The following is a 22,627-nucleotide window of genomic DNA, read 5'->3' on the forward strand; positions in this document are numbered from 1 at the left end:
TGTTTGTGGTCAGGTATTGACTTGTAAGGATGCCACAAGTAGGTTATATCAAATTACACACATTAAAACACTAGATAGATATAATAGTAATAATAGTAATAATCATTATAATAAATTTTATTTGTATAGCACCTTTTACACAAGAAATGCAGCCTAACATGCTTTACAACAAAGAAATTACATGCAACAAGACATAAAGACAAACCTGCATGTAAAAATAAGATCAGAATAAAATACATATAATGCATTTTCACATGAATAAAAAAAAAACACTTGATAATACTAGTAAATAAGATAAAATAAAGATAAAAATTGAATGCACAGAATGCATTACACATGATGGATAACAAAACCCACTGAGATAATAAAAATAAAGCTAAAAATAGAGTGTACAAAATGCATAAAATAAAGGAAAATACATTTTAAAGAGGTGCAGCAGTACACAAGAGTGAAGCAGAATGCAAAGCAGTTAAGTCAGAGCTAGTTAAAGGCTAATGTGAAAAGTTTTTTGTTTTCTTTTTAAAAATATTTGGCGAGGTTGCTTCTCTGATATCTATAGGCAGTGTGTTCCAGAGCTTTGGGGCAAAACTTACAAACGCTGCATCCCCAGTTTTATTTTGGCTGTTTTTGGCAACCTCCAATAAACCCAGCTGCAGATGATCGCAGCGGTCGTGAAGGCAAGTGAGGAACAAGAGAATAAAATAAAGCGCACTTACATATTAATTGACATACAAAACCTCTCATACTGAGAGCAAGACAACTGTGATCTCACACATATCCATCAAAATCACTGCAGTGAAAATGCAGACAATCATAACTAAACTAAACGAGCCAATAGACTTAAACACTTGAAGTAGCTTCTGACATGGTTGTCATCATGCTGTCCAATGAAACTGAGGCGGCTGCTGCGCCTGAACTCCACATAACGTGAAAACTCTTTTTACGTGGATACGCTCACTGAAGTCGAAAAGCACCTCGCCAGAGCCAGTTGGACTAATGCAGGATGTCTTTTTCATTATCTGGCTTCCTACTATTTCATCTCTCTCTGTGGTTTGTGCTCGTGGACTTAAAGGAGTACTTGACCCAGAAAATGACCATCTGTAAATCAAATAGTCCTGAGTGTTACACCGAATTTGTGAAGAAAAGTTTGATTTTCTCACACGCCACCAAAGAAACAGTGAACATACTGATTTATTGATTAAATGGGGACGACTCTTAACAACAGCAAAACTATCACAGGGGCCCTACAGCTTGTGGAGAGTAAGATTTAAGAGTTTTTTAATGCCACTTGGAATAAAATTTAAGACCAATTTTGCAATAAACAAAATTGAAGAAAAAAAAAAGACATGAACCCTAAAATCAATGACTTAGAGTTGGGGACAATTTTGCTCAGACATTTACTTCACTATAATACATGTTCTTTGTTGTTGTTTTTTCCTAATTAAAAAGTTAAAGAATTTTTTAAGGATCCGAGGGAACTCTGTATCAAAACATCTTTAACAAAGTCTCACACTACTAATGCAGTATAATCCACGTCTCATTCATCCAGCTGTATGCTCAGTGCTTCTAAAACATGCATTTTCACAAAGAAAACTCATAGTGACGGAGTCTGGCTTTGAATACAGCATAGATTAGTTGCATTTGTAGTTCATTTTTAAATAGTTAACAGGTTTTACATCTATCTCACTTCACTTTGCAGTAAAATTTGGGTATTTTCTCTGTTTTACTACATGTAACTGTTGTCCTTTTGAGCTTTTTTAAGTCAAAAAGTAAAACATTAGCTAGTTACAGGTAAATAAAAGCAGCAATAACAGTGTAAAAATACGCCAGCATTTGAAATGTTATCGGACAAATTAATATTAGATTACACATGAGAATTAATACTGGATTACATCTGAGATCCCTGTCCCTTTTGGTATTGATTATTGTATTCATACAACTGTTGAGGCTGATTTGTTGATAACACCATGTAGCACATCATCGTGAACACAATTCTGTGTTTCACCTCTAAAGCCTAAAACAATAAAAATATATCAAGCTGATGCAGTTACACATATAAAGATAAATATATGACATGTTGCAGATAAAAAAGTGTCGTATTGGCGGCATGAGAACATAAGTAACCCAGCACCAGTACAGACCGACTTTTCCAGCCTCAACATCAGAGTTCACAATCCCCTCATGACTGAGGTGGTGTACAAAAATTTTAAAACAGAAAAAGACAGAACTATGTAGGAACTATAAACCCCTTGTGTAACAAAGACTTTGGAAATTATGATTGTTACAAAGGATACTGTTTTTTTTTTAAAGTAATGCAGTAACATAAAGGGAAAAAACAAGTAAGTTGATGGCATTATTGACGACGCACTACTTTATTAACATTTCGTGATCTCTTCTCAATGAAAAATTATATACATGAAAACACAGAGATGTAGCTAGCTAACTAAAAAAATTATTCAGGTAATGAACACGTCTCCACGAGATTCTTCTCAATGGTTTCTCCTGTGTATATTGATCCTACGGTGTTTTTTCAAGCACAATATCACTAAAACTTTTCCCACAAGTACTGCAATCATTTGGTTCCTCAGTTCTGAGTTTTTGTGTGTTTTGACCACGAACCACCAGAACTGAATCGTCTTCCGCATGCTTTCAAATACAAAGCTACTCGCCTGTATGCATTTTTCTATGCCTTGCCAAATGCGACACATCAAAGTAACCCTTCCCGCAGATCTCGCACACATACGGCTTCTCGCCAGTGTGTGCTCTTCTCATGTGGACCAACAAACTACTGTTGCGTGTAAAATCCTGTCCACAGGTTTCACAAGAATACGGCTTCTCACCTGTGTGGATTCTCATATGAGCATTCAGAGCCGATTTCTGGCGGAAGTGTTTCCCGCAGGTGTTGCACGAATACGGCTTCTCTCCCGTGTGGGTTCTTTGGTGGGTTTTCAAGGCACTGGCACGTCTGAACTCTTTCCCACACGTTTCACACGTAAATGGCATCTCACCTGTGTGCATTAATATGTGGGTATTCAGCATCGACTTCACACAGAATCCTTTCCCGCACATCTTGCAAAGAAACGGCCTCTCGTCAGTGTGGGCTCTTCTTGTGTGGATCGCCAATTCACCTTTTCGTCTGAAAGCTTTTCCACACACGCTGCACGTAAACGGCTTCTCCCCCGTGTGTGTTCTCATGTGGACCAACACGCTGCTGTGGTATCTGAACTTTTTCCCGCATGTTTTGCAGGGGTATGGCTTCTCACCAGTATGGCTTCTGAGATGTTCCTTTAATATCGACGGCCGACAGAATCTTTTCCCACAGACATTGCAAGAATAAGGCTTCTCACCTGTGTGGATTCTCTGGTGTATATACCAATGGGACTTAAACTTGAAAGCTTTCCCACAAGTGTCACAGTCGAAAAGCATTTTACCTGCGCGACTGTATGCATTGTTACTGAGACTTATGCTTGTGTGATGTGTTATTGTTGGTTCTGGCTCTTCATTTCCAGTTGATTTCAAGTCTCGTTGCTGATCTCCTTCCTGATCTTGGTTCTCAGCTGCATGAGAGTCGTGAGAGAGGAACTTGTGGTCATTTTCCTCATAAGCAGGAGTCAACATAAAGGTATCAGTCTCCTCTTTCAGTTCAAGCGGCTCTCCCTCCTGATTGATGCAGAGCTCCTCCTGCTCCTCTTTAATCTGTGGAGGCTCTGGGTCCTCCTGGTCGAGACTGGAGTTCCTCTCCTGAATACAGAGCTGCTTATGGTCCGCGAGAACCTCCTCCTCCTCCTCCTGATACACATCTTGCGGTGGGAGCTCTGAGGCGACAGAGAGCAAAAGAAAGAGGATGCTACTGTGACTGTAAGGTAGAACATGCAGACATGCCAGCAAATCATTTATCAATTGATGTCTTTAATTCTCACATGTAAAATACAACAAAAACAGTAGTATAAATAAAGATAACAAAAGGAGAAAAAAACATAAATTAAATCCACACATCACCTCAGTTTACATGTGTGACTCCTTTACTCAATAATTAAATAATTATGAACTACTCCCTTATAGAAATCTTGTGTTTTAACATATACACACATATTTATATATTTTTTTTGAAGTCTTTCAATACAACTGATATACAATTATTTATTCAAGTACCAGAATATAGTGAAACAATTTGGATTATTTTTGTGTGTTATTATTATTGTGTGTGTGTGTGTGTGTGTGTGTGTGTGTGTGTCAGGGTTCCTACAGGTTAAAGCAGGTTAGATTTATGACTTTGCTGCTTCAAAGTTAAATTTAAGACCAACATTACAACAACAAAAACTGTAGAAAAAGACAACATGAATGTACATCAGTTATTTAGGGTTGAGGACAATATTTGTTGTAACGTAAAAAAAAATGCTGTTGTTTTTGGGTGATGTTAATGCAAGAGGATTTGGTCAATTTAATATATTTAAACAAAATAATTATTATTATTTAAAAATTACTTTAAAAGATGTCAATTATTTTGAAATTTTGCAATTCAACGTCAAAGGGGAATTTTAAAAAAATCACTCTTTCCATGTCTTAGCATTTTTGAGATTTCTGAAAGGTTGATTTAAGACATTTTCATACCAACAAAGGCCTTGCTTTTAGATTATTGACTTAACCGCCTTTTAAGACTCTTTACGGAGCCGCAGAAACCCTGATATACATACTACATCTCTGTCTGATATCGCTGGACACATGAGGTTATACGCACCGATCCGCTGTAACTTTATTTCAGGTTTTAAAACGATTTCCAGCAGCCTGCGCTGACGGCTGATCTCCTCTTCGTACTCGACGATGGTTCTTTTAAAAACTCCGAATATTTCCTCGGCAGCAACAGTCAGTCGCTCGTTGACAAACTCTCTCAAATACTCAACAGAAGACATCGTCGTTTAATTACAATTATCGTCGCGGTGACTCGAGGTTTTTCCGATGCGGTCGCCTCCCTCCTCACTGGTGCGTCTCCTCTTCTGTTTACTTCCGGTGGATGTTGTACTGTTCAGTTCCGACAGTCGAGCGTTTCTGATTTCTTTTGTTCCGCCTACAGCAGAGCTCCGCATGAAACGTGGCTGCTCCAACCCTGCTCATCAAAACCTGTGAATGTTTACGCAAAAATAAATAAAAAAGAAGCTTTTAAGGGATTGTCTCAATTTTGAGATGACTGTGCATATTATTTATGTTATTATTATTTTGCTCAGATTTGCAGCAGTGAATGCTTGATGCTCAATGTTCCCCGGACAAATGTGGGCTAGTTTAAAACTATGATTGATTTATTATGATGATTACTAATTACTCTGCTTTTTGCAGACAAAATAAAAGAGTCTGGCAGGATGTAAACGGCAGTGACTCAACACCACAACAGGGTTTATTAATTTAAGAGGTAAATCCGATATATATGCAGTTTGTCAGCTTCAACGTCAGTCCACGCATTAAGAAAAAATAAATAAAAAACCTAAAAAAAAACCTTAAGTTGCGTGCAAAAATAGTGAAGACTGTGCAAGAAAGATTTTCAAATATTTGAGAACTGACATCCATTTTCAACAATAGTGTCGCTAACAGCAATATGAGTAATAAAGTAATATGAGGGGAAAGAAAAATGAGCCCTTTGAAACCTGGATGGTATGGTGTACCATCTATCTTTTAGACCATTTTCATGTTTTCTGGCTTATTGTTGCTCATTGCCTTCTCCCCATGTTTCTGAAAGAAATCAAACCAATTTGTTCAGGTTTCAAGTATCAACAAAACTTGATGGCATTGTTAATGATTTACAACTTCTCAACAATGAGATACTGTGACCTTTTTTATGGGAAATGCTTGACAAAAAATTCCAAAGATGTTGCCATTACAAAAGTTTATTCATTTTAGTGGGTTGATACTGGCTAATACAACATGGTTTGTCCTGTTAATGTTTGCTTTGGGAAGAATGAGATTTGAAAAGAACTTTTCCTACTAATGCTGCACTCATGCTGCCGCTCACTTGTCTGGATATGCAATTTAATGTCTTTCCAGCTCACATACTCCGGAGGCGTTGCCGTTATGGCTTCTCAGTAGTGTGGGCTTTTTCCATGTGGGTGAACAAGTCACTTACGTCCAAACGATTTTCCACATGTTTTGCAAGAATACTTCTCATGTGTGTGGATTTTCATATGAGTGGTCAGTGATCCTTTTTGACGGAGTGGTTTCCCAAAGGTGTCGCAAGGATACGGCTTCTCACCTGAGTGAGTTCTCATGTGGAGTATTGAAAACTGTTCACTGTTAAACTTTTCCCACGTTTTGCAAGAATATGGCTTCTCACAAGTGTGGGCTCTTCTCACGTGGGCCGACAACTCATTGTTACATTTGAAAAGTCTCCCACATGTTTCGCAACAATACGTCCTCTCACCTGTGCGGACTCTGGTATGAGAAGTCAATGCTGTAATCCGACTGAAGCTTTTTCCCACACGTGTTGCATGAATACAACCTCTCACCTGTGTGGATTCTCTTATGAGCCTCCACTGATGATTTGGGACTGAATGTTTTGCCACATGTGGTGCAAAGATACGGCCTCTCACCTGGTTGCATTCTCACATGAGCATTCAGCTCACGTGTCTGGTAAAATCCTTTTCCACGCGTGTTGCAAAAATGTGACTTCTCATCTGTGTGTATCATTGGATGCGTCTCCAGTGAACACATATGCTTGAAGTCTTTCCCAAATGTTTCACATTTGAAAGACTTTTTACCTGAGTGAGTATTGAGGAATCTCTAACAGATTAGGGTTCTCTAAATTATTACTGTTACTTCTGCTTTTGTGACACCTTTTCTTTGGCTTTGGCTCTGCATCTCTACTTGATCCTGAGTCTCCATGCTCACCTCCTTTCTGATCTTGGCTCTCAGTTACATGAAAGTTGCAAGAGACGAGCTGCTGGTGACTGTGTGCTTCTGATACCACAGAGATTATAACTTGCATCTTGTCTACAGACTCTTTCTCTGCTGCACACCGAGGGTCATCAGGGTTGAAGTTGAGAGTCTGATCTTCACTGTGGTCACTTCTCTCATAAGCAGGAGTCAACATAAATGTATCAGCCTCCTCCTTCAGTACAAGCTGCTCTCCCTCCTGACTGATGCAGATCTGGGTCCTCCTGGTCCAGACTGGAGTTCCTCTCCTGAATACAGAGCTGCTTATGGTCCGCGAGAACCTCCTCCTCCTCTTCCTGATACACATCTTGCTGTTGGGGCTCTGAGGTGAGAGCAAAAGAAAAAGGATGCTACTGTGACTGCAGTCTGTCTGACTTCCAGCGTCTATGGTGACCTTCTGCATGATGTCACACTGGCATCCTGTCTCCCTCGTGGTAGGAAGGGACTATTTTTGTTTTTAAAAAAAAGGGAACAGTTAAAATTACATGTGTGATGAGTCAAATATACTGATTAATATAAGCAAAACTTTATACCTTCTGATAAAATGCACCCTGATAAAGTGGATACAATCACAAGTAGCAACCTTTGCTTTTCCATTGTGGGAAATTACAGCTGAGGAGAAGCCACAGCTCTGAAATGACTTTAACATGCAGGCTGCACACATTAAATGACATGACAAGACCAATTTTCAGCAGGCTGAATCTCTCTCTCTCTCTCTCTCTCTCTCTCTCTCTCTCTCTCTCTCTCTCGCACTATAAATACCAAATATTTTCCACACTTAGCAGCTGCTGTTCTGGTGCAGTCTTATCTTTGAATCCTTGGGGACTGTTTGGCACATTTTACATGCTTTTTATTCTTCTTTTTTTTATATATATATAATTATGGCTGTGTTCATGCATATGGCACACATTTTGATAAGACTGTGTAGTTTTGTTTAATCATGTAGTTTCCAGCTCAGCTCATACAATAAGTCTAAAGTACACCGTGGAAACAAAATTGTTACATTCATATTGTTATGTGCAAAAATTAAACCCATTCAAACTGCAAGTTTTGATCCCACAGCCATCAAAGCATAAAAACATGCACTGTGTTATTTCTGGGTGTCATACTGGGCTTTTGTCTTCGAATTTGCCATTTTTATTATTTTCCACCTGATAATGTCATTTTTACTATTTTTGACATATAGGGAAAATACATACTATTTCCAAAGGGTGCACTGTCACAATCAGTGTTGCTGCCAATCATTGACATATCCTATGATGTGATCAGCAAAAAAAAAAATCTATATTAATTTTTCATCTAAAAACATAGAGGCATCATGACAAAAAACAGGCATTTAAAGGGTTTAAATTATGAAAATTAATGAATATTTGATATTTAAGATTAGGACTGATGTTGGTTAAAAATGAACTTAATTAAAGTTGAAAGTTATAATAAAGTATAATATCTTTTACAGCCTGATTCTGAAAAGCACATTTTGTGTGCAGACCAGTATGAGTGTTATTATTTGATGCTGCACAAGAAATAATACCACCATCATAGGAACACCCTCATTAGGTCATGCTGAAAAAAAGTCAGCATATCCTACAAGTACTAAATAAATAATTGATGGTTTGATTGTATTTGCATGACACCTGTTCAGGTAGCCTTTGGGGCTGAGGAAGAGTGAGCCTTCAACACAAGCATTTAGTAACGACTTGCAATTCCAGCTTCTGCCAGTAGATGCCAATGTTGAGCGATCGGGTTTTGGAAAGTTTCAAAGTTTCTAATTTGCCATCTCTGCTTCAAATGCCAGCATTTTCTAAAATCCTTTAAAACCCTAATCCATCCATATCTGAAATAACCCTTAAAACCCTTTGACATGATCACGTGTGACAGAACGTTTCATACGAGATCGTTAGTTGCATGAAAATGATGCCAACTGACATTATGCAAATTCATATTAAGGGTTGCAGCAATAAACAAAAATGCTGTAACGTAAAGGTTTACTAACCTCCAAGTATCACACGCAGAAATGGAGGATTTTGCACTCACTGGTTGGCAGGAAACAGCGGCAGCAGCTGGCTGATGGAGGCGGGGCAGGGAGATGGTGGACCCCGGGGCCAGCAGCAGCGGTTTGTCCGTGAACCCCAGCTGTTTCCGGCGGAAGTTAGTAAAACTGCCCGGCGTGAAGTGGTCGCTGCAGAGACGGGTGTTTGTGGTGATGCTCAGCTCTCCATCGAAGTGGCTACTGACAAAATCAACCCACCTTTTCTTAAACTCTAACTGCCCCGGGAACTTAAATAAGGTGACCGAGCAAATTTGAGTAACTGGGAAAGATGCACTTTCGAGACGAAGACATGTCTAACTATTGCTACAGTGTATGAACTGGAGACAGAGCGGACTGGGCACTAATGCCAGTTATGCTGGTGGTTTTCATGCTACAGTGTAGGAGGCTAATACATCCACGGTAAGAGGGGGCGTTATGTAAGCAGGGCTCCAGTGCATCATGGAGGCACTAGTTTAGGCCCGCCCAGTGCCCAATGTTGCCAGATTGGGTGATTTTCTGCCAAATTGTTTTGGGTTGCATTGTACAGGGAAAATGAGCTTGGGTGGGTAGAATTTGGGCTGGTTTTCAGTGAGTTGTTTTTTTATTTTTATTTAAATGTATAATAAAGGTAAGAGGCAGCTAACGTTAACAATGTCACTGTAATGTAATTCTAATCATCACTGCATTTGTAAATAAATATCTGAAATCTTCAAAATAAATTATATCTGCCTCATAAAAGTGCATTGCCTGTGTGTGTATGTGTGTGTAGTTGCACTGAATGCACTCTGTGTATGTTTTGCTTGTACAAAGAGAAGCATAGATTTGAATGTATGCAAAGTTACCATTATCATGTTATTTGTTGAAATTATTCTGATTTTATTTGGAGAACATTTTACTGCCTCAGTCCAGAGGGTAGCAGTAATGCACCTCAAAAAGCTGTGGTAGTTGGCTGCTGCAAGTTGTTTGTTGCTATAGGATCATTTATGTATGGTATCAGAAATAACTAGGGCAGTTAAAATGGTGTTGCTTAACTAAATACTGATCAAATACTTTGGGCGAGGTTTTTTTGTGCTTTGGGACTGAAGCTGAGAAAGTCTTATATATTTAAATGAGTTGCCTTTTTTGGCCGTTTTTTTCATTTATTTATTATTATTATTAGTAGTAGTATTTGTATAATAGCTCTAGCTTGTGAATGACTGTTTAACAGGTCAAATATTTATAGAAACTAGAAAATTGTTTAAGATTTCTCAAAGCTCAGAGATTATGACTGTTTTGAAGAAATACTGTTTTTAACATTTTAGGGTTTTGACAAAGAAATAAGATGGCCTTTTTAAATTCTCAAAGATCAAACAGCTCATTTCTGTGTAAGCTTGAATGAGTCACTGTCAGAGAGAGATGACAACTTACCAATTATTCAGACATTTACAAAAACTGCGCGTGCTCAAACAATTTTATCTGACATGAGCAGTGAACACTGGTATCCCCGATCCACCACACTGTCTGGGAATGAGAGAAAAAGACAGACACAGCAGAGTCCTTGCAGCAGAATGGTGCAATGTAAATATGCTGGATTTACGATCTAGACACTTGTGAATTTAGACTATCGTCCAGTGCACATACTGAGCAATGTGATGGCTTACAGAACCAAAAAGTTTAAGTCATGAGGATTAGTTTGTTATATTGTGATAAGTGCCTATCAGCAATATTTGTCAGCTGCAGAATATCTGGCAATCAGCACTGATATGTAAGTGTTCACAGCAACATGAGATGACTATTCAAAGAAGCTAAATCATTTATACTAATACTGCAGGTGCAAAAAAAATGCAAATTTTGCACTCAAAACTTCTCTGCATCAGAAATCTACATGTTCTCAGTGGGCCTCAATTGCATCCTGTGGCAGCCAGCTGTCGTGCTGCAGGCCTGACTGTGGAGCTGCAATACTGGCTCCTGCCTCAAACTTGTCCATCTTATTGGCAAATATCCCATTCACAAACTCAATGTGCTTTAGATTACTCCAAATATCCTTTTTTTGGTTTTGAATCAATATCTCTTCCACTCTGTTTCTAAGATACCAACAAACACGAAAGTAATGAAGACCTTTTAAATAACTGGAAAGTTTGTATAAAAAACAAATAAGGTATATATGTCTTGGTTTGAATCTCCCTCTTAAAATTTAATGTTGTCTGTATTACTGTTTTTATGTTGTGTTTCTTTTATGTTTTCTTTTTATGTATTTGAAATTGTCTCAATTATGACACTAAAATTAGTATTTTTCAATGTTTTAAAATGAATTTTTATGTCTGAAAAATGATCAGTTAAAAATAAATAAATAAATACATAAAAACAGGCTCCTGCCACCAGAGGTCAGGAAAGACTGTAAGACAATCCTTTGGCCTTGGTAGCATTTGGGATTACAAGTGCTGCTGTCACCTAAACTGGGTGATAGTCATGACTACACACCCAGTCAAATCATCCGTCTGGAAAAGGCAATTAATTTCACAGATCAACCTCATGATAACGCTGCCAGTAATGCTGTTAAGCCTGATAATAGTCATGATGTGTAATTAGAAAGTGGAAAGACAGGAGAAAAAGCTTCAGGGGGGAGATGGGACAGAAGGAGACGTGTGAAAAGCTGTTGATCTTTGACCACATTGGTTCCTGTCCTTTACTTTATTTCCTGTTGAGGCTCTCCTGTAAACTCAGGTCTCTCAGGGGCTGCTGGTTTTATCCGGCTCCCTCCCCTCTGGTTAAAGTTTACAGAGTTAGTCACACCCATCTGAGTCCTTGGAGCCACTGCCGAAAAACAAACTGGAGGTAGCACTGGTGTGAAATAAATAACAGTGGGTTGTTTGTGTGGATTTATTTTTAACCTTTATCCCCCCCCCCCCCCCCCCCCCCCCCCCCCCCCCCGCCCCGCCGCCCTTTGTTTCTGAGTTGTTCTTAAGTGATAAACACAGTAACAAAGGGAAGTCCAGTGAAGTTAGTAGAAATTTAGCAGCACTATAAACACTAAAATATGCATTTTAAGCAACAGGAGACACCTAACAGAGCTCTAGAGAGAAGCTGCAGGTGTATCCATCACAATAACTGCAAAATGCGAATAACTGTGTCAAACATGCTAGAACAAAAGAGGGACAAGTGAATGGCAGCGATATAATTGACATGATGTGCAGCAGAACACAAATCATCTTTGTAGCAACATTTTTGTTATTTAGTGTACACCCTGTCAGTTCGAAAAACAAAACCATCTTTTGGATACCACACAAACTAAACAATGACCTCATTTGTTCAGGATGAGGTCGTAATTCATATTTCAGTGTGTTGCAGGAATGACTGGCTGTTTTGTTTGTGAGTCATTTATAGATGTTCCTTCCTTATTTTTAGCTGGGGAATATTTACAGAGGATGGATTTAGCAATACCGTACTCGACATTCACACACTCTGACATTAATATTTTGCAGAACTGCCCAGAACAGCCAGAGTCTGTCTGTTCAGAGCCACTGGGCAGTTTCAATGATGCAGTAGAAGCCGGGGGAGGAAGCACGTTATAGCCTGAAGGTTCCTCTCATGCCGATCTGTACACGAATGGAAATGAGGCTGAATCTGTTCTCAATTTGTGGCTGTTAGTCAGCTGCTTCTTTTATTGTATTATATCATAGGTGTAGATTTCACGGGGATGCAGGCGACAAATGCTCTTCACTGTTGTGCATTTGTGTCCCCCAATAAAAACATTAAAGTAGCAGAGGGTTTTGTTTTGAAAAAATTAAAGACATTAATACCATAACTTGCTGCAGAAAAGGTAGATTTGGTGCATAAAAATTCAAAAGAACGAGGGAAATTAAATGTTTGATTCTTAACATTTTCTAGCAGTGGACCCTGCAGCCCTGTTCTATTTGTATCCCCCAGTATTAAAAGGAAAGCCTTGTGTCATTTATTGGTGGTATCAGAATCTGAATATGATCAGTATCAGTAGAAATCCGATGTTTGTCAGTCAAACACAACAACAAAGGCAGGTGCTACTCGCCAGGCGCAGAGTTTATTCTTTTAAATATACATAGACTTTTTTTCCCATATTAAATACCCCACCACCCTTCCCTCCCTCACCATCCCTTCCTCCCTCCTCCCTTTTCTCCCCACACTCTCAATTCTCCGCTTTCTCTGTCCCCCCTCCCTCCAGAGAGAAAGCTCGTCTCGGCTGAAAAACACACTCTACTTTGTGCAGCATATTGCTTATTAAGACATTTGCGAAAACATAAATTAAAAATACTACAGCTTGTTGTTTTATTTTTTTCATTTTCTGCTCCAACATCAGAACAGAATCTAAAAAAAGAAGTGAAGGGTTTTTTTTTTTAAAAAAAGAAAACAACACAGTGTCCCTCAGTCTGGCTACATAAATGAACTGGATTCCCCTGTATACATGACATGGTATAACCCTCCTGGCTTGAAGCGTACACAGCGGTCTGTACCATGATAGGTGAAATGGTAAGAGAAATATATTCTTCAACACATGTCCTGAGTTTGGTCAAATCATGTCAGTGTGATTTTTTTTTAGTTTTTTTTTATCGTGATGATTAAACATCCGATCGAGATGGCTGATTCTATTTCAGCGTTCACTTTCACTAGTGTTTGTGTCTCTGCTCGTCTCCTCTCTGCTGGTCACAAAGTGTGTAAAAAGTGGGGGAGGGGCTAATCGTTTTCTTCACCACACAATCATGGATGTGATTGTTGTTTGCGGCCTTTTGTCAAATCGGAAGTTTTGGAAATTATTGGTCCGATGAGGCGGTTAGAGCTGCAGGCAGAGTGAAGGACAGTGTGATACGGCACTAGAGGAAAATTCAGGTGTTTAAGTCACAAGGCATGCATGTTAACACTGAACTCAGAGAGTCACCACCAGAAGTGTTTCAGCTGTAACGTGTGTGTATATGTGCTGTGCATGAGTCTTGTCAGTCTGTTCTGGTGTGTGTGTGTCAGTGTTTGTGCATTTCTTTTTTTGTACAGATGGTTTTGTAAAAGTCCTGCTTTTGCCTGCATGCTTTTATACACTAATCTTTCTTCATATTTTCAATAAATGGAAGATACAAGGAATGCCATGTTTGGTTGAGTGATATTTTACATCACCAATTTGTTTTGACTGAACTTTCAGTGCAGAGTAAATGCATTAAAAAGGGGGACTTTTAGGATCACCAACACTGTATCATATGTGCACGTGTGTCTCGTGTGCATGTGGCATGTCTCATCAAGTCTTATCAAGTTTTGTGTCCATCATTCTAGCAGTCTGTCTGTTTCCCTCCCTCCTCTTTAGGAAGCACAGGAGGGGCTGCGTTGGTGTCGGGGAGGGTCAAAGGGTCACGACGGGGTCACACGCGGGGGGAGTATTTAGGGTTTCTTGGCACCTCGGTGAAAGATTTCAGCTCATAAGGGATCCCTGTGTCCACTTCGATGGATTTGCGGGAGAATAGCAGCCGGATATCGTTGTGCAAGTAGATCTTCCCAGATTTGGAGCTCTGGAATCTGAGAACCAAAAAAAATGTGTCAGCAGAAATCTTTTTTCCAACTCTAGACATTACTGAAGTGCACAAAAATAGTTTGCTAGTATTAAAATTTTGCAAAGGTGTGTAACAACATACTATTTAGAACAGACAAGCTTTTTAAATATTTTTCCAGACCTCATAACATAAGTTAGTAATGCAGAATTATAAGTCAAGTGTTAACAAAATGTCAGGTGTAAAAAGTAGTGCAGCTGAAACCTCAGTCCCACCTGAGATGTATCAGGTAGCAGAGAATCTTCTTCCTGTCTAGCACTCCCCCCCCTGGAGACGCCTCGCCTTTCCCCTCTACTCCCTCCTCCACAGGCACCAGGAAGATACGATGGCGCAGGAAGGTCATGTGATTAACGGGCATGTCGCCAAAGTTGTAGGTCACCAGGAACATCTTCACCACAGTTTTGTTGGGATTAAATAAGGTCTGAGAACAGACGGTGGAGCAAAGTCAGCATTTCAAACAGCAAAAATTAGACGAATGGCAGTGTTTTTTTTTTTATTAAAGGGCAACTTTTTCAACCTCATTTCCCCATGTTTTGTGTCTGAGTGACTAACGAAGCGATCCGTTTTTGACACCGGTCCAGTGTTAAGAGAGAGCGCTGCAGACAGCAATGACGAATCAGGCTCTGACGTAACCACACAGGACATGTTCTGACTGTATATTCACATCTACAAAAGTACTTTTTTTTCCACAGACAGACTCAGATTGTTATAAATGTCTGACCACTTTATGAAATCATCCTTACAGAGACAGACCTTTTTGTTAAGAGCAGGTACCTTTTTGTTTAACCAGAAACCTCAGGGTTGTTATCATCAAACCCACCAGACTCCACATAAATAAACAGTCATTTTATCATCGGAAAACACACTTCATTCAAAGTCGACAGAAACAAAATCAAACTCACAAAAGCCGTATTGTTTTGTCTTTCCACTGTTCCAACAATCACCAACTCTGGTTTAGTTGAAATAAACCCCAATTTACCCAGTTAGGAATGAAAATATGCTGACTCCATACATGCTCAAATTAGTGTATTTCAGTGTAAGCAAGTTTGCTGATAGTGATTTGGGAATGTTTCTGATTTTAAAAAAAATTTATAATCCTTTAAAAAAGATTTATCTCTGTAATGTTGACAGATACTTTGGATAACTTTTTGAGCCTGTCAGTAGCAAAGACAAGCAATTTTAGTGGATTTAAATTGATAGTGCACAACTGCCTTGAGTGGTTACACTGCAGCCTGTTTCGCCAGTTTCAAGAATTGTCTTTCCCATAATTAACGTAGACACAAAAACATGTGAAAATAAGGTCCAGGTTGAAAAACAACAAAGCTATCTTTTAAGTGTGATTAAATTATTATTTGAACCACAAAAACAACAAGCACCCTTAGAGTATGAATACTATGATATAATCATATTCTGTGTCATTATATTAAAACATCATGGTCGCAAAGATGAGATACATAAAGACTTTTCATTTTTCAAAGGTGACCACCATCTGAGATTAAGAAAAGACGAACTTACCACTTGAATGGTCCCTGCTTTGGGTATGCTGTATCCTTTCTTTCCAAGAGGCTCAAGGGATATCACCCCCTGTGTGGGAGAGAGATGGAGACAAATGTCTTCAGTCACTGTAATGACAAAATATCTCAATCTTTGGTGCGTTTTAATAGCTGTGAACTTCTATATCAGGATAAAAATCTGGATCTAGAATAAATGTGCTAAAACGAAATGTCTAGGGAGCGGCAGTATTGCAGAAGTATTACAACAGTATTTTTATTTCTGGTTTGATCCACTAATGCACATGAAACCAAATTCTAATCAAAAACACCAAACACAAAAACCCCAAAAATCCTACATGAAAGTATAAAATTCTAAAATAGCTACATCATGCTGGAGTTACAAAGGCAGCCACACAGAGAGTCAAACAATGTTAAATGTCAATTAACAGCTGAAAGGAGAGAATCAAAAGAGGGCTGAGATTCACCACTTTTTATACACAGCAATTCATAGTCAACATGAGGCATGACGCTAAGAAAGTGAAAACAGCTGGTTTGCAAATGGTCCACAGAAGCGGCAGACAAAGTTTAAGACTTCTTGTAAGCAGGACTAAAATTGTCCACATTGTAATGCTGTTCCTATCATGCCAAGCGGTCTTATGTCATTTGATTATATATATGCAATGAATATATGGTGTTCTGTGATGATGTGAACATGTGGAAAAGGCTTCAGGATATGTGCATGGAGGAAAAATATGGTACATATTTTTCACATCTGGTTCTGAAGAAGGAAGCCAACATCAACCTTGTTGAAGCCAATCTGTTTTGGAAGGTTACTCTGATCTCTTATTTTGCATTATTTTTCTTCCAATGAGTGTATTTCTTTTATTCTAGCAAACACTCTACCTGCTATGTGAAATAAATTGTTTTTTGTTTGGTTTATTGTTTGTTTCTAACTAAGCATGCATAGAACCACACACAATATTTTGCAGACACACTTAAAAAGACTGACCAGGAAAGGTGAGGGAGCACTGTGCTCTGAGATGTCGTAGTACGTAACCTGCACCGGCAGGGTGACATGCTGCGGGCAATAGGAGCCACTGGCACCGATCTCTGCCGTAAAGCCTTCGATCCGGCCTGACGGGGAGAACCGTCCCTTCAGTATGGACTCCTGGAAGACATAAGAGAAAGAGAAGAGAGATGTCGATGGTAGACTTCTGTAACTCTTTGTACTGTATAAGCATTTACTACACACTATATCCTATATCCTAGGTGGTCACATTAAGATTAAAACTTAACACTACATCAGGACAGTCACAACTTAAGATTTCAAAACGTCTTAATAACAACACCAAATCAAGACTCAAAAATGGTTTTATGACACTTTCATAGAGAGATTCATATGTAGATTTACGATCATAGTTAGTTTTGGTGTTGTACTGCATTATATTGAGTCAAGTCAAGTCAATATTTTTTCTGAAGCCCATTATCACGAATCACAATTTGCCTCAGAAAGCTTTACAGCACACGACATCACTCTGTTCTTAGACCGTCACATCGAATAAGGAAGAACTATCCCCAAAAAAAACTACAACAGGGAAAATAAACAGTAGAAACCTCAGGAAGAGCAACTGAGGAGGGATCTGTCTTCTAAGATGGACAGTCGTACAATAGATGTCTTAAAAAACATTTAGATTACAGTAGATGAAAACTGAGAGATGTCTTCCTAATTTTCTGCTCCCTTCATGTATGTGAATGGGAAGGATGGTAGTCTAATATAACTGAATTTAGGCGTTTCTGAAATTTTCAACAAAAACTCAAGATCATAAACTTCAAAGAGGTAGAATTTATGGCTGAGCTGTTGTACTGAATTGCATTAGATTTTGCAGGTGGCCACAAAGTGTGTGTCACCAAGGAAGAACAGAGACTCTTCATAGCTCCATTTAGAGTAGGTTTACATTGGTTAAGGTTTGGACATGTCTGTTAATACGCCAGGAACACCAGCGCAATCTTTGACCTGCAGTTACTTGTGTCTACTGAAACTTAAAAAAATAAATTCAATCTGTACCTCAAAGTTGCCAAGTAGTGATCTGCTGATGGAAGCCGAGGGCCAACTGGAACGTGTGGAGCGGCTGGTGTCTGTGTGTCTGCCGCTGCGCAGCTGCCGACTGAATGTGACCACAAACACACACAGAACAGACCAGTGGTTAGTGGTTAAGATTACACTAATTTTGTCTCAACCGACATATCACATGCCTCTGAGTGTGTCTGAGCATTCAAGTGCAGACAAAAATGTTGACTGTGTCGACTTTGCTGCAGTCAATCTGACTGACATCAATGTGATCTTATCTGTGCACACGCAAGAGCATTCTTTGAGTCAAACCATGCAACTACTGAAGTTTAAATATTGTTCTCTTGAATCTGTAGATGGCAACTTTCATAAAATAACTGTTGTTTTTGCTGAATTTGAATTTGCTCTAATCTCTTTCTAGAAGCTCTTTTATATTGTTATTTGTAATCAAATTCTATAACATGTCGATTTTCAGGCAAAGTGCTCTGATAAATATGTTTGGTATTTTGATTTCTCCTTCACAAGGTGCTAGTTGCTTCCTGAACCCCCCACAATACAGGAGTGGATAAATGATAGTTATGTTATGGAAAAGATTACTTTTTCACTTTGCCTTCAGAAAAGTGTGTTCATTGGACTCTGGACCAAGTAGGTGAAATATGTAAGTCCTTTAAGGCCAGATTTTGTAGAGGTATTGGATAAATGACTACAATCTGTTGTTTTATTCTTACTGCCATTCTATGTACACTTTGTCTCTCCCAAATGGGACAAAGTTCTTAATTTCTGGAAAATCTGAACAGTAGAGGAAATTTCACTGACTGTCTTAATCTATGTTCTGTACCATAAACTGCTTTCCAGAAGAAAAAAAAATATATATGTATATATAAAATGGAGCACTCACCTTTTCAGCCGAAGCCCACTTTTTAGCCGTCTCCCTGATCTTGTGCAGTCAGCGGCGGTCTGAACAAAGAGAGGACCAGAAAAGGAAATTATGACTTGTTTTTCTCAATTATTATCCTGTTGTATGTCAGCCCTTAACTATTCAAAAATTGAGTAACTTACTTGAAATGCTAAAATCTAAAATTCTCACTACACAATGAAAAAAAGACATACTGAAAAAGAGAATAAGTAGGCTCGTGTTAGTGTTTCTGTGTTTCCATTAGAGTCATTTATACACGTAACTGTGTATTTCTTACTTACTGAGCACTGACTTTTGGATGTTGCATCACACGCATAAACATTTCCCATTTCCAGGCTGCCGTTCACCGTAAAGGCCACCCAACTGTCAGGTGACTCGTCACTAGCCAAACCCATGCTACCTGCTAGCCACTTGCTCACAGCAAAACTTTCACTCATGGTTAGCTTATTGTTATTAGCTAACCCTTGGCTACACTGGCTCTCCACAGAGCTCAGAGCTCTTTGTCAGCTTGTCGCGTCATCGTCACACTTGGTTAAAACCACAGAAGGCATTTTAAAATATCCCCCAACTCCTCTTTCTGTGTCTCGTAAAAATCGTTCTCTAACCTTTATTTGCTGAAATATCACCTGTGACAGTTTAGCCTTTCTCCCTTTCTTCCTTTCACTGTCCTTTCTGTCCCTAATTTATGTCCTTGAGTCTTTCTTACATCTATCTGTTTGTCCCTGTGCCTCCCTCACACATGCTCTAAACACCTCTCGTCACAATGAGCCCACCACTGTATGAAACCTAACCAGTGAACTAGTGAACCCTATTGTGACCATTAGCACACTCCCATCCCACAAACACACACTCAAAGCTCTTTCTGGCCTCCCAATGTTCCAAAAATGGCCAATTCACTTCCAGAACCATTTTTTTAAGCAGGATGCATGTCCATGTGTGTGTGTCTGTGTGTGTGTGTTTATGTGTATGCATGCATATGAGAGACACAGCACACTCATGTGGGGGAACAATGAACCCTCCCTCAATGGGCTTTATTCTGGAGCTACTCAGCCTGTTCCAGCGTGGTGTGATAATGAGCCGGCCATCACTTTACTCTTTCACTTTTACTTGTTCTCTTAGTTTCTCTTTATTTATGCCTCGGCCTCTTTTGCAGGACTGTCAAGGCTCACAGATGTCTTACCATCGACCACTGACTAGTCCTTATTTTGTATTCAACGTTTTAGAAGCCTGCACATGTGGTGGCCTCAACGTTTTTGGTCTAAAAGCATTGTATTTAATTGCAAATGTACACATGCTGTTTTTATTTTTCGATGAATGCTGCAATAAAATCAATCAAAGCTTATTTTTTGTTGAAGTTAATTAGGGTTGGAAAAAGAAAAAGAAACAATTTTACCTCAGCTCAGTATTCAATGATATGACTAAAGTTAGGATAACAAGAATATTCTATTAAATCTAGTCATTTTCATTTTTTTTGGCATTTTTTTTGTCATTATGTGATAGACAATAAAGTTTTTTGAATCTTGAATCAACTTGAGTCAACAACTCGCACACCATGGGTGTTACTGGATATGTTGTGAATCACAGAGAAACTTTTATTTTTTAACTTTCTTTGATGGTACTTCGGCCAACCTCACAAAGTATATTCTGTTGCATATAGTATGCACACAACTGAAATTTCAGGCTGACGCAGTTTTGGTGAATGAAATTACTTAGAGAATATATTCAAGAAAGAATATGTGAGTGCACTGACCTTTGGCCGGTCCCATGCGGAGGGAAGCAGATGGTTCCAGTAAGGAGCGGCTTTCGCATCAGTGCTGCGACATGACGCCGGGCCAAGTCCTGTTGCCAGCAATGACAGCCTGCTTCTCTTGGATGTTGAGGGTCCCTCGTCTTCTGAGCACGACTCGCCCGTGTCGCTCGGTGACAGCAGCCTCTTTTTGGCTGGCCAGTGGCCTCCAGACGATAGACGGTGGCCGTTACTGCTGGGAGTTTTCTCCCAGGACGCCAGGCCATTGGAGGATGTTGAGGCAGCCTGGGTGGCACTTCGCTCAGGTGGGGAGGATTCGAGTCCAACATCCCATTCAGTGGCCTCCCCTGGCTCCTGTAGCTCTGTATGGTGTGGGGGGGAGAAGGGGCCTGGAGGGCTGGTGGGACTGGCTGGGTTGGGAGTCTCATATGTGGACATTTCATACAAGTGTGGGCTGGGCTGGCCTCCAGATGAGCCATTACTACAGCTCTCATGTGCAGGGCTGCCTATTGAATAGGTGGGAGTGTGCCCCCCATTAGGTGGCTCAGTCCTGGCTGAGCTTCCTAGGGGATGGCCCTGGTCACAGAGGTGCCCGTGTGGGTCACACATCGGGGGTGATTTAGGTGAAAGTGGTGCAAATACATCGGGAATGGGCCTGTCATGATTGTGCTGAGTTGGGCGTCGGGAGGGGTTGTGGCTTGGGGAGAGGGGTGGAGACCTGGGTGATAGTCCCCCCTCTGAATTACTGTGCTCCATCTGTGTGCAAGAGTATACAGAACCAGGCCCACCAGGGCTAGATGCTAACCCCATCCCAACACCTTGAGCTGGGGCGGGCCCACACAATACCCCTCCCTCCAACTCCTCCTTGTCTAAGGAGTCCCCCAAGTGGGGGCGTTTATGAGTCAACTGGGGCTCCTCTAGTCCCCTTTTCACGCCAAACCGGACAGGCCTTTGTTGGGTATCAGTGTGGGATTCTGTGGAGGTAGAAAATCCCCCCAACTGGGAGAAAATGGAGAGCTGGTAGACCTTTTGGAGCCGTAGCTCCTCCTGGTCAAAATGCCTGGGCACGCCTGGTCGGACACCAGCGTCTAGGCCCTGTGTTGGGGTCGTGGGTGGAGGCAGGTCCCCCTCTTGGGCTGGAAGATCTAATGGAGCCTTTTTGTGGGCTAACTCCACGTGAATGTGCCGCATGGTTGCTATGCTGGAGGATGAGAGTCTTGACTAACTTGCAACAGGGTCAAGTAGGTCCTCACGAGTGCCAGGAGGCAGAGCAAGATGTCCAACAGAAAATAGGAAGTCCTATGCTTCCTGCTGTGGTGTCGTCAAACAGTGTGAATCAGGAAGCTGAGCCACATAGCACCTGAGAGGAGCAAAACAACATTACTAATCAGGACAGATTTCAATAAAGCATGTTATAGTGTTAGATTTTAGAAGTGATGGAAAGCATAAAAAAAGCATGATAAAATTCCAAGGACAAGCAGACACGTAACATGTTCCAGACCAATGATATGAGAATATTTACTGTTAAGTTTAACTTAGGGTCTGTCTTTGAGTTATGTAAAGGGCTGTCAAAAATCATAATTTTTTAAATCATGATTAATTGTGAAACTTCAGTGGTTAATCCTGATTAATCACAATTTTTCATTACATGTTTTCAATTCCATTATTTTGCATCACAAAACAGTTAGGAAGTCTATCTTGACAAGATAAAGCAATTCTTACCAGATTGTCTTAATTAGGAATCATATGACAGCAAAAATCTGCATTCGACGAGCATCGAGTGGGAATGTCTGTAAAGGGGAGACTCATGGGTACCCATAGAACCCATTTTCATTCAGATATTTTGAGGTCAGAGGTCAAGGGAGCCCTGAGAAATGGCCATTCAATTTTTCAATCGCTAAAATTAAGCCTAA

General features: G+C 39.9%; 2 protein-coding genes and 1 pseudogene across 3 annotated transcripts in view; all 3 read right to left on the reverse strand.

Annotated features, from left to right (window-relative positions):
* Positions 1 to 362: 362 nt before the first annotated feature.
* On the reverse strand, positions 363 to 4,984 carry LOC121944274 (zinc finger protein OZF-like). The gene is made up of 2 exons (XM_042488013.1): positions 4,739 to 4,984; positions 363 to 3,815 (listed from the first exon to the last, which is right to left on the reverse strand). The coding sequence occupies exons 1-2, from the start codon at positions 4,908 to 4,910 to the stop codon at positions 2,662 to 2,664; spliced, it is 1,326 nt and encodes a 441-aa protein (XP_042343947.1). The 5' UTR covers positions 4,911 to 4,984; the 3' UTR covers positions 363 to 2,661.
* Positions 4,985 to 5,894: 910 nt separating this feature from the next.
* Positions 5,895 to 6,988, reverse strand: LOC121944281 (annotated as a pseudogene).
* A 6,094-nt stretch (positions 6,989 to 13,082) lies between these two features.
* LOC121944269 (protein FAM214B) overlaps positions 13,083 to 22,627 on the reverse strand; it is a 33,652-nt gene continuing 24,107 nt past the window's right edge. For both annotated transcript variants that reach the window (XM_042488011.1, XM_042488010.1), the window contains 7 exons: positions 20,718 to 22,074; positions 18,950 to 19,008; positions 18,049 to 18,148; positions 16,993 to 17,151; positions 16,006 to 16,074; positions 14,706 to 14,911; positions 13,083 to 14,458 (listed from right to left, as the gene is read on the reverse strand). In XM_042488011.1, coding sequence (XP_042343945.1) covers positions 14,305 to 14,458; positions 14,706 to 14,911; positions 16,006 to 16,074; positions 16,993 to 17,151; positions 18,049 to 18,148; positions 18,950 to 19,008; positions 20,718 to 21,905 — 1,935 coding nt within the window. In that variant the 5' untranslated portion in view covers positions 21,906 to 22,074 and the 3' untranslated portion in view covers positions 13,083 to 14,304. The remainder of the gene's footprint in view (positions 14,459 to 14,705; positions 14,912 to 16,005; positions 16,075 to 16,992; positions 17,152 to 18,048; positions 18,149 to 18,949; positions 19,009 to 20,717; positions 22,075 to 22,627) is intronic.

Source organism: Plectropomus leopardus, chromosome 6 (assembly GCF_008729295.1).
Source record: "Plectropomus leopardus isolate mb chromosome 6, YSFRI_Pleo_2.0, whole genome shotgun sequence".
Lineage (NCBI taxonomy): Eukaryota > Metazoa > Chordata > Actinopteri > Perciformes > Serranidae > Plectropomus > Plectropomus leopardus.